The sequence below is a fragment of the Lutra lutra genome, chromosome 2 (genome assembly GCF_902655055.1).
Source record: "Lutra lutra chromosome 2, mLutLut1.2, whole genome shotgun sequence".
Taxonomy (NCBI): Eukaryota; Metazoa; Chordata; class Mammalia; order Carnivora; family Mustelidae; genus Lutra; species Lutra lutra.
In genome coordinates, this window is record NC_062279.1 from 74,598,517 (window position 1) to 74,610,939 (window position 12,423).

The following is a 12,423-nucleotide window of genomic DNA, read 5'->3' on the forward strand; positions in this document are numbered from 1 at the left end:
AAAACCCAAACCCTAACCTAGAAAAACCCAGCAGCGTGGGATCGTTGCAAGGAGAGTGTTTTCCCCAAACAGGACTGTGGATCAGAATCACCTGGGAGCTTTGTAGAAGTACAGACTCCATGCATGTGAAATCAGCCCTTCAGCCTGGCCTTGAGTACAAGAAGGGCTGTATTAAGGCACACCTCCCTAGTTCGCCTCCTTAGTTAGGACAGGGATGGTCTGAAATGTCTGTTTAAGAGAGCAGGAATTTACACAATAAATTTCACGTTTTTTACTCTGATAGTAAAAAAAAAAAATGTGACTTTTATTTTTCTCAATTTTCAAGTCATCAAAATGAGACTTTTTTTTTTTTCAGGTTGAGTGGATTCTTAAAATATCTTTGGAAAGGGACCTTGTAAATTAATTCTATAATGATCAAGCTACACATTTTATTTTATTATTTTTAAGACAATATAGCAGCAAAGTAGGTACTTATGAATCTCAAAGAAAAACAGTAATGGTCTTGGGATGACGAAGTTTTGGTGTGTATGTAACGCTAGAATGCGTTGGTGTAGTTTTGAAGTCCACAGAGGACTTTTGATCACAGTGGTGTTAGGTGAAGTTTCCTTGAGCAGGCAAGAAGATTTCTTTGGGGCTTCATGATTTTCTACAGTGACTAAATTCTGTTCTTCTTTGGATTCAAATGTACAAGTAAGAGCGAAATTTTAAGTTTTCAGTTTAATATTTAAAACATATGATATGGTCCAGAATGAAAGCAAGATTCCTAAATACCTCTAAGCAGTCAAAGGTAGATAATCTATGTAAATTCAGTTAGAGACCAAAATAGCCAGAACTTCCCTTCCAGCGAAAAGTTGTTGAATTGACAATGTTTGCAAGTTTTAGGTCGTGACTCCTTATGGTAACAAATGCAGGATATTGGTCAGTTTCTCAACAAATAAATTTTCCTGAAGTACCTAAGGGCTTTGTCATACATTACACCTCCTTTTAACAAAGAAGGTTGTCTTTTTTTTTTTTTTTTTAAACAAAGAAGGTTGTCTTAACTGTTTCCTTATAAAAAGGAATAGAGAAGGTGCCTGGGTGGTTCAGTTGGTTAAGCGACTGCCTTCGGCTCAGGTCATGATCCTGGAGTCCCAGAATCGAGTCCCACATTGGGCTCCCTGCTCTGCAGGGAGTCTGCTTCTCCCTCTGACCCTCTCCCTTCTCATGCTCTCTCTCTCTCAAATAAATAAAATCTTAAAAAAAAAAAAAAAAAAAAAGGAATAGAGAATGGGGCGCCTGGGTGGCTCAATGGGTTAAAAGCCTCTGCCTTTGGCTCCTGTGGTGATCCCAGGATCCTGGGATCGAGCCCCACATTGGGCTCTCTCCTCAGTGGGGAGCCTGCTTCCCCCTCTCCCTCTCTGCCTGCCTCCCTGCCTACTTGTGATCTCTGTCAAATATATAGGTAAAATCTGTAAAAAAAAAAAAAAAAAAAAAAAAACCAACATAGAGAAAGAGAATTGAGAATGCTAATTACAAATGAGATAATAGATTCATAAACTATTAAGAGTTGCATGGAATCTTGTACTAAAATACTTTGATTTTTAAGGAATGACTATGAATCTCCTAAATATAAAAATAATTTTTTAAAATATAAACTCATCCATTCCTTACATTTGTAGGAGCTGAGGCAAGAATAGAGTGGGATCTGTGGTCTTTTTTCTTTCCTTTTTTTTTTTTTTTTTAAGATTTTATTTATTTATTTGACAGAGAGAGAGATCACAAGCAGGCAGAGATGCAGGCAGAGAGAGAGGGGGAAGCAGGCTCCCTGCTGAGCAGAGACCCCCAATGCAGGACCCAATCCCAGGACCCTGAGATCATGACCTGAGCTGAAGCTGACACTTAACCCTTAAGCTGACACTTAACCCATTGAGCCACCCAGGTGCTCCCTGTTTTCTCTTTACTTCCTGCCTTTGTATCTGTTCTGTACTATAGAGGGACTTGCTTTCCGGCATGTGTGCAGCGCAGTCACATACCCAAGGTCTCTCCTCACCTGCTGCACATAGATGACCTAGACCACCCCTGGCACTAGGAATGTGTACATCAGTAGCTTGACTTATCTTCTGGAATGTTGTCATTACCTGGAAGCTTGTTAGAAATGCAGAATCTCAGGTCCCCACCCAGACCTACTGAACAAAGTATACTTTTTTTATAAAATCACTAGGTGATTTGTATGCAAATTAGAGCTTGAAAACTACTGCTTTCAAGTGGGAGATGGAAAACAGAGGCCTCCATCTCTTGGGTTTAAAGGTGACACTAGTCACATGTTTGCTTCCTCTCTTGACCTCTGAAAGGACTGAGAAAGTTCTGGCTAGTGTTTAGTTCTTGCCAATTTCTTGATGGACTTACTTACACTTCAAATTATAGTTGATTTTCTATCAGTCATATATATATGTGTGTGTATATATATACACATGTATGTGTATATATGTATGTGTGTATATATGTATGTGTATATATATGTGTGTGTGTATATACACACATATATATACATGTATATATATATATGTATATATATACACACACACATATATATATGTATAAATTTTTCCAGTTCGGTAGTTTTCCTTAAGTTGTTTTCTTATTTGGAATGTGCTCTACCTCACCCTATACTGTCAATATCCAGTTGTACCAAGATGGCCATTTCTTCTGGGAAGCCCATCTCAGTGCCCCTTGAGTAAGATCTTTCCATTCTGACCCCATTGTCCTAGTAAAAATCTCTGGTAGACCATTTATTGAATTTTTCTCTATACAACTGAATCCTCCGCTAGCTTATTAGCTTCCAGAGGTAGGAACTGCGTTCTATTCATCTTTAGATCCTCCATTACTTATAGCTTGAGACCATTAGACATTTTTTTAGAGAGGGAGAGAGAGAGAGTGTGTGTGTTAGCAAGTGGAGGGAGGGGTGGGGATAGGTGGGGAGGAGGAAGGAGAGAGAGAATCTTAAGCAGGCTTCATGCCCAGAGGGGAGCCTGAAGCAGGGCTGGATCTCACCACCCTGAGATCATGACCTGAGATGACTGGAGTCAAAATCAGGAGTGTTTTTTTTTTTTTTTTTTTTTTAAGATTTTATTTATTTATTTGACACACAGAGAGAGATTCCAAGTACACAGAGAGGCAGGCAGAGAGAGAGGGAAGCAGGCTCCCCGCTGAGCAGAGAGCCCAATGCAGGCTTCGATACCAGGACCCTGATATCATGACCTGAGCCAAAGGCAGAGGCTTAACCCACTGAGCCACCCAGTTGCCTTTTTTTTTTTTTTAAGATTTTATTTATTTGAGAGAGAGAGAGAGAGCACAAGCGGTGGTCAAGGGGGAGGGACAGAGAGACAGAAGGAGAAGCAGGCTCTGCACTGAGCAGGGAGCCCAATGTGTGACTGGATCCCAGGACCCTGGGATCCTGACCTGAACCAAAGGCCATTGCTTAACTGACCGAGCCACCCAGGCAACCCCTGAAATCAAAAGTTGGACACTTAACCAACTGAGCCAAGCAGGTGCCCCTAACACAGTAGATTTTTAATAAACATGTGTTTATTAAAAAAATTATTTTTTAAGCTTTTATTTATTTATTTAAGTAATCTCTATACCCAATGTGGGGCTCGAATTCATGGCCCCGAGATCAAGAGCTGCATGCGCTGAGCCAGCCAGGCACCCCCTGCATGTGTGAAATTAAATCCACATCATTTAAGTTTATTTTCAGTGACTCTTATAATTCTTTGCTATGATGAGAAAGCGATTTTACTCACAAGTTTTATCACATTTAGGAAAGGGTACATTTTTTGCTTCTCATGTAAAATTGTGCTTATGACTGATCTGGTGGTCATGAAGAGAAGTGAGGGCTAAGCCAAAGGTGTTCTTTGATGGGAGCCCTTGAAAAGCTAGCTCTAGTTCTGTCAGTATGATAATATTTAGCTGAAGGAATAGCTTTAGCTTGGAAAATAAACAACAGGTATAGGAAGAACAGAATTGGAGAAAAAGAAAATTATGAACCATAGAATATAAAAATATAAGGGAAAGGTAAATTTCTATGACCCTTCTAATCCTTTGGCTCCTCATGCTCATGGGTTATAATTAGGGAGGCAGGTGGCATAGAAGATGGGGTGAACTTGGAACTGTGGGACCTGTGCTCTAGTTTTGGCTCTTCTACTAATTAACTGAGCACCTGAGAAACTTACTAACATTTTTGGGTCTCTGTAATCCCATCTAAAATATGAATAGTTAGATTCACTACTTCTTTTTTTTTTTTTTTAAGATTTTATTTATTTATTTGACAGAGAGAAAGAGAGAGAGATAGAGAGCACAAGCAGGCAGAGTGGCAGAGGGAGAGGGAGAGGGAGAGGGAGAAGCAGGCTCCCCACTGAACAGGAAGCCAGATGTGGGACTTGATTCCAGGACCCTGAGATTATGACCTGAGCCAAAGGCAGCCGCTTAACCAACTGAGCCACCCAGGTGTCCCAGATTCAGTACTTCTTAACCAAAGATGAAAAGCTAAGAGAGCATGTTTAAAGACACGTGGCCAGGGGCGCCTGGGTGGCTCAGTGGGTTAAAGCCTCTGCCTTCGGCTCAGGTCATGATCCCAGGGTCCTGGGATTGAGCCCCATATCGGGCTCTCTGCTCAGCAGGGAGCCTGCTTCCTCCTTTCTCTCTCTGCCTGCCTCTCTGCCTACTTGTGATCTCTGTCAAATAAATAAATAAAATCTTAAAAAAAGAAATAGGCTCTATGCTTAAAAGAAAAAGACACGTGGCCAGGTATGATGCCTGGAAATGCATATTCACTAGGTAGTGATGGGACCTGGGCATTATGTGGCTTTCAATATTCATTTCTGGTTAAGAATCAGTTGATTAGATGCACTCTTATTATTCTTTCTAGCTCAAATGTTCCCTGATTTAATGACTATTAGCCCCTTAATTAATTCATGGTTTTGAGTCTATGTGTTCAGGGGCACCTGGGTGGCTCAGTTGGTTAAGTGTCTGCCTTCAGCTCATGATCCCAGGGTCCTGGGACTGAGTCTTGAGTTGGGCTTCCTGCTCAGCGAGGAGCCTGCTTCTCCCTCTGCCTCTCCCCTTGCTTGTGCTCTCTCTCTCTCTGTGTCAAATAAATTAAAAAAAAAAAAAAAAAAAAAAAAAAAAGGAGTCTATGTGTCTGTCAGACACTTCTGGTTTTCCTTCTTCCTTCAGGAACACAAACCCCGAATTTTAGCTCAGCACATGCTTTGCAGAATAAAAATTATGCTCCGTAGTTTCCCTTTGGGTATGGCCACGGGCGAAATTCTGGCTAAAGGGAAGTGGTGTACACGAATTCTGTAAGTGCCCTCAAAGGAAAGAAGTGTGCCATTCCTCCTTCTTTGTGTGGACTGGCATGCATAAATGATGGCAAAATATGGGTCAGTCACATTGGTCTGTGACACAGCAGCTGGAAGTTGAAGATGGGAGAGAACCAAGAGAGGGCTAGCCTGTCCAGGATACCATGGAGTGCTGCGTCAGCCATGAACTTACTACTCCAGGCTTACTTTCCAGGTGGGAGAAATACATTATTATCTAGTTAAAGTAACTGCTATTTTGGTTTTACTCTTTATTTCAACCAAACCCATTATAAACTAGCATAATGTGGAGCAGGAAAAGACTTAGGGACTCCTGTTTTGTTTCCTAATCTGCATGTCAGTATGAATTGGACTGTCTATTCACTCTTTAGTTTTCTACTTCTGTAAGTGTTGTATGTCAAGACAGTAATATTTTGGGGGTGCCTGGGTGGCTCAGTGGGTTAAAGTCTCTGCCTTCGGCTCAGGTCATGATTCCAGGGTCCTGGGATGGAGCCCCACATCGGACTTTCTGCTCAGCAGGGAGCCTGCTTTCCACTCCCCCTGCCTCCAACCTCTCTGCCTACTTGTGATCTCTGTCAAATAAATAAATAAAATCCTTTTAAAAAAAGACAATAATATTTTGTCTCACTGAGAGAACTTTTAGAATCAAAAATTGATGGAGGGGCATCACAATTATAGGAAGCACAATTTTCTTTTTATGATTTTTATCCTTATCTCTACAAATGTGTATAATTTCCCTTAGACATATATAAAATTTTTGGCCTTAAAAATGGCCAGTTCTGATCAATTTTGTATTGAGCCTCGAACTACAGTGAAATACCAAGCACACCATTGAAATTGTATAAGCTGTTGCTAACAATTGTTCTTACTGGTGATGGGTAAACATGTGGTGTCGAATTTTTAAAATACTTCTATCTATTTTTCAAATGTTTGGGCTTTGACAAGAAATCATTAGAAAAAACTTGAATCCTTTTCCTTCGCATGTCTGGTTGACACACATAACACACATATGTGCACACACAACCACACTCCATCCTATGCTACCCTGGAATTTGTTTCTTATAAACTCATTCATGTTTGCCTCATAGAAAAATTACCTCTAAAAACTTTTTAAAAAACATTGAGCTTTTTGTACATTTTAGATTTCTGACTTGGGGCAGGGATGGGAAGATGGTGAAAGATAAAATTAGATAAATAAGTATCGAATTTTATAGTATATATATTACTTTTACATTATTTGTATATTAGGTTCAAGGGATAAAATCTGCCAAATTCTGGGATCAGAAATCAGGTGATAATTTTGTCCATTTCTAAACTTTTTTAAAAAAATTATTTATTTGACAGACACAGCGAGAGAGGGAACACAAGCAGGGAGAGTGGGAGGGGGAGAAGCAGGCTCTCTACTGAGCAGGGAGCCCGATGTGGGACCTGATCCCAGAACCCTGGGATCTTTATTTATTTATTTATTTATTTGACAGAGAGAAATCACAAGTAGGCAGAGAGGCAGGCAGAGAGAGAAGAGGAAGCAGGCTCCCTGCTGAGCAGAAAGCCCGATGTGGGGCTTGAACCCAGGACCTGGGATCATGACCTGAGCCGATGGCAGCGGCTTAACCCACTGAGCCACCCAGGCGCCCCAGAACCCTGGGATCTTGACCTGAGCCGAAGGCAGAGGCTTTAACCCACTGAGCCACCCAGGTGCCCCCATTTCTAAACCTTTTAATAATAGTGGTGAAGTGCCACAATAGGTTTTTTGTGCTACTTAATAAGAAACTCTCTCTGTCTCTCTTTCTCACATGTGCACACCACATCCCAACACAAACTCATCCTCACACAGAATAGAAACCAAACCAATCAAACCATACAAAAAGGTGATTGGAAAGCAAAGGACATAGAGACTAGCCTCAAAGAGCTTTCTCTTCTTACCTTCATTCCTCTCATCTGGGTTAGTGTAGATGGAAGCCAGAGTAAATAAGGAAAAGATAACAAAAGCCAGTAAAATGAATGCCATTTCCAGCCTGGTGAATGGAAGCTCCATGAGCTGCCACAAATGTCTTCACCTGTAATAGAAACCGAACAGTGGCTCAGCACACTCTAATCTAGAGACAGTTTGTTCGACAATTATTTATTTTAGCATTAAACACTTGTGAGATTCATTGAAACTTGTTAAGATATTTTCATGCACCTGGAACAATACATTTGGCGAGTGTGCTCTTGTTTTCTCGAAGTTTGGCAGAACTATTGGTATCACTGAACTTATGCCTTTACCGTGCAGATTAGAAGAGAACATGAATGAATGGCAGAGGCAGTTTCTGTTTACATACATTTGTGAGTTTTTGGATACCCCTCTGGGAGTAAAAACAGGGTGTATTTCATTTCATGAAGGAATAAGAAGTGATGTTAGTATCTATCTGACACGACTAGACCCAGCTTCAGAGTAAAATCTCTTTTGTTCACGTGCCTGAAATTACCGGGCATCTGCCAGCCAGGGGATAAATAGACGATTTGAAGCAATTTTTATTGAAAAAACCCACAGACCTCAGGTAGCTGGACCAAACCTAGCCTAACTAAATACAAACGTGTTAACAATTCAGCCGTGGAACTTCCAATATCAGACTCCAACAACAAGATCTCGTGTATGTTGACAGGAAATAGGATCTCCATTGGGGGAAAATTATAGCATTATCTAGTTGGAAGTAACCTCCCTCTTTTTGTCTTTCTGCCTTTCAGCGTTTACCACACGAATGCCAAATATTTAAATGACTCCAGATATGTGGGTTAATGTTATAATTTTAAGAACACCCAGACAATGAGATTTCACATCCTTCCACTGTAACTCATTCTAAATTCATTTACTATCTATTTTGTGGAAGTGATTGAGTCTTTCATCGAAGGGTTCAGTTTTCTCTGAATGTATTTTTAAGATGACCTCATCAGACCCTGTAACTGAGAGACAGCATAGGTTTGTCCTCTGCAGAACAGAGGTGGCTGAGGGAATCACGGGTTCTTAAAAATCTGCTGGCTTTGACAGATTTCTTTTCTTTTGGACATTTTTTAAAAAAAAAATATTTGAAAATAGTTTGAGAACTCTGATTAGAAGCTTGTAGCTTTTTGTGTTTTTTTTAAGACAGAATCTTGTAGGACAGAATTTCTATGTCATGGGTAAGCATGTTTTTTTTTTTTTTTTTTTTTTTTTTTAAGAGAGAGACAGGGCAGGAGAGAGAGAATCTTAATCCATGTGCAGCACAGAGCCCAACTCAGGGCTTGATCTCATGACCTGAGCTGAAAACAAGAGTTGGATGCTAAACCGACTGAACCACCCAGGTGCCTTTGGTATGTATGTTTTAAAATATAAGATATAGGGACGCCTGGGTGGCTCAGTTGGTTAAGCAGCTGCCTTCGGCTCAGGTCATGATCCCAGCGTCCTGGGATCGAGTCCCACATTGGGCTCCTTGCTCATCAGGGAGCCTGCTTCTCCCTCTGCCTCTGCCTGCCATTCTGTCTGCCTGTGCTTGCTCTCTCTCCCTCTCTCTCTCTGACAAATAAATAAATAAAATCTTAAAAAAAAATAAAAAAAAATAAAATATAAGATATAAAGGATACTGCAAATGGAGGTTAAAAGGTATCTTAAAACATTTTAATACCATTGCACGTTGACCTAGTTAATTCTGGTTAATGGGAGCCCAGCTTTCTAGAGTATGACCCTACCACAATGTGTTTAACCACTCTTGAACTGATGGAAATTTGGGCTCTTTCTAGTTTTTTGTCATTACCAACAATGCAGCAGCAAAGATTTTTTTGTAAATGTAACTTTGCAGAGAGGTTCAGATTTCTCTAGGGAAGATTTATAGAGGTAGAATTACTGAAATTATACAACTTTGAAATATTATTTCTTCATAAATTTCTGTGGAATTTGCAAAAAACCAATACCATATGTAAAGGACTGTTTCCCCAATCCTTCCCCAATGCTCTCTCTTTAGTGTTTTTTCCACCAGTTTGAAGTTGAAAATTCTCTCTCTGTTTAAACTGTCTTTTCCCTGATTTTTAGTGATTTTTTTCATATGTTGACTATTTATATACTTTGGTCTGTGAAAGCCTTGTTCCTATCCTTTGTCCAGTTTTAAACTGGGCATTTGTAATTTTCTCACTAATTTGTAGACACTCATTATGTATTTTAGATATATATATATTCTATTATCTTCAATCTATCTTTTGTCTTTGCTTCTGGTATATTTTGTTATTTAGATTAAAAAAAATTTTTTATGAAGTTAAATCCACCTTGACTAAAAAGCCCTTGTCCATCTCTGGTCCCATTCCTAGTTCTCTCTGGGGTCTTGCCATCTCTGGGGTAGGAATTTAAAGTTAATTATTACCTATGACCACCAGAGCGTTGTTGAATTGGCGATGTCATCCATACTGCCTCGCCATTTCTTCCCGTCATCCCTGCCGCATCAAAACCCAGACTCACAGCTCCATTCACAGATTGAGAAGGCATGAGGAGGAGCTGTCCAACACAGTAATTAAAACAGAAGTGGGTGTTCTGGATGGTTTGGGGAAATCAGAATGTAGGGAAAAGTGAAATTTTATTTTATGGTATGTCTGTATCTGTAATCATGGATGAATTCTGTTTATTTCTCTGGGAATGTATTTTTTTTTTCCACTCCAGTGTTTCCAAAATCCAAGGTGAATTTCTATGAGTACAGACAGAATCTGCTAAATCATGTTGACAGTAAGTCTGGGAAATATTATAGGAACTGGCTGATATTAAGTCACCTTGGCATAAATAAGCAGAATTTAATGATTTATTCAAAGGCCTGATTCTTTGTAATAAGTAAAGGAATGTTGTGTGATCTTTGTAGTAGGTCAACACATTATTGGCTGCTTTTAAAGTCACATAAGCTTTCTTTTCTATATATAATTTTAATATCTTAAAATAAGAAATAGGCTTAGGGTTTTTTTTTAACTACAGTTTTAGATTTACAGAAATATTGAGCAGACAGTACAGAGAATTCCATATATTCTCCTTCCTTCTCTGCCATTTCTTCTATTATTAACAACTTGCATTAGCATGGTTTGTTTGTTACAATTAATGAACCAATACGGAAATGTTATTATTAACTGAAATCCATAATTTACATTAAGGTTCACTCTTTGTGTTATATGTTTCTGTTGGCTTTGGCAAACTTATGTCAACCTCACTACAGTATCATACAGAATAGTTTCTCTTATGCTTCATTATTCATCCCTGTCCTCCCTCTTTTCCATTCCTGGCAACCATTAAACTCGTAACGATCTCTAGTTGTTGTTGTTTTTAAAGATTTTATTTATTTTAGAGAGAGAGAGAGAGAAAATTGAGAACCAGCAGGGGGAGGGGGAGAGGGAGAAGCAGGCTCCCCGCTGAGCAGGGAGGCTGACTCAGGACTCTATCCCAGGACCCTGAGATCAGACCTGAGCTGAAGGCAGATGTTTAACTGACTGAGCCACCCAGGTGCCCTGGTAGATACTGTTTTTAATCTCCATTTCATAAATGAGGGCACTGAAGCTCTGAGACATGAACTAACTTATCTTAAACTATAAGACTAGCGTGTGGGGGCTCTTGGCTGTGGCTCTTAGTCTTGGGGTCATGAGTTTGAGTCCCACATTGGGGTAGAGCTCACTTAAAAAATTACAAAAAAATAAAACTAGTATATGCAGAGCTAGAATACTGCCTCTGGCAGCCTGGGTTCCAGAAATCCTCACTCTTAATATACTATACCGGCCATGAGCCAACCACTAAGCAAGCAGGCAAACAAACAAACCAAAACCTACCCTCATAGTTAGAATCCTGTTTTGCAAAACATTATGCAGATTAACTGGAAAGGAGTTTTTATGTTAGGTAGTGGGAGAAGATAATATTGGTTAGGCAAAGGACAAATGAAAGAATTTAATGTCATAGTGACAGCTTAGACTTAAATGCTGTTGGATGGTAAATATAATGTCATTAATAGTACAAGCCATGGGGCACCTGGCTGGCTCAGTCAGTAGATCATGCAACTCTTGATCCTAGGATTGTGAGTTTGAGTTCATGTTGGGCATAAGGGATTACTTAAAAATAGAGTACAATGTCATGATGAGGTAGTGTTTTGAGAATATTAATTGCATCTCCAAGTGAAGAACAGATTGAAGGAAAAGAACTCTAACTGTAATAAACTTGGAGTGAGATTTTTTAGGTCTGTATTAGGTTCTGGCAATACGATTAGAGAGGAAGGGAGGAAGCTAAGGAATGTAAAGTAAGGGCAGAAGGATCTTGGAAGTTGGCTGGCTATATGGGGTGCAGAGGGTGCCCCAATACCAGTTAAAATGCAGTACAAGGAGGAAGAGGGGAGATGAAGATAACGGGGCAGGGGGGAAGGTCCACAGAATCATGTGTGAATTCAGCAATAGAGGATATGAATTCTTTAAATTTCCTCACGGTCAGCAGAGATGTAGAATACGTTGTTGAACATTCTGCAGTCTTTCAATATTTGGAACTTAGATCAATCATGCTGTGTGCCTCTTCAGAGAACATGAAGCCTGTTAAGTTTGTTAAAGCAGCTCAGAGAACAAAAAATCGTTTTTATTGCCAGTATCCCAATGAGGACTGTTTCCTCTTGGAAAAATAGAAGAAAGCCAAGTAAAAACAGAGAAGGAAAAGAAATGGTACCATCTAGTGGTCACGAGATGCTATAGGTTGGAAGCGAAAGAGCATGAATGGCCAGAGCTCTCTGTGATGCTTCATGTTGTGGTAGTACACACATACTAAGATATTCGTACACTCAGTTGCACTTGCTGAATGACGGGTGTGTTCTCGGCTCCCGTACTGTTGTTTCTACCTCATATTTCAATCTGATAAATGTCTCCTTGATTGATCTTCTCAGTCTTTATTTTGGATTCTCTCCCATATTGACCTCTGCTCTCTTAGACTCCATATTTCAAGCCATCTCTCTTCAAATTTTGACTAAAAAGTCATCTTCTTCCTGAGAAGGTTCCCTTAAGTACAATTTCAGGTTTGGAAAGAAAATTAAAGATCACCTTGCCTATTCACTACACAATG

General features: G+C 39.8%; 1 protein-coding gene across 1 annotated transcript in view; it reads right to left on the bottom strand.

Annotated features, from left to right (window-relative positions):
- The window catches only part of SMIM31 (small integral membrane protein 31), a gene marked incomplete at its 3' end in the record, with an annotated part of 31,672 nt that overhangs the window by 593 nt on the left and 18,656 nt on the right, over nucleotides 1–12,423 (bottom strand). The window contains exons 2-3 of the mRNA XM_047717751.1: nucleotides 7,278–7,411; nucleotides 5,103–5,115 (exon numbers count right to left, since the gene is read on the bottom strand). Of these exons, the coding sequence (XP_047573707.1) occupies nucleotides 5,103–5,115; nucleotides 7,278–7,389 (125 nt within the window). The remainder of the gene's footprint in view (nucleotides 1–5,102; nucleotides 5,116–7,277; nucleotides 7,412–12,423) is intronic.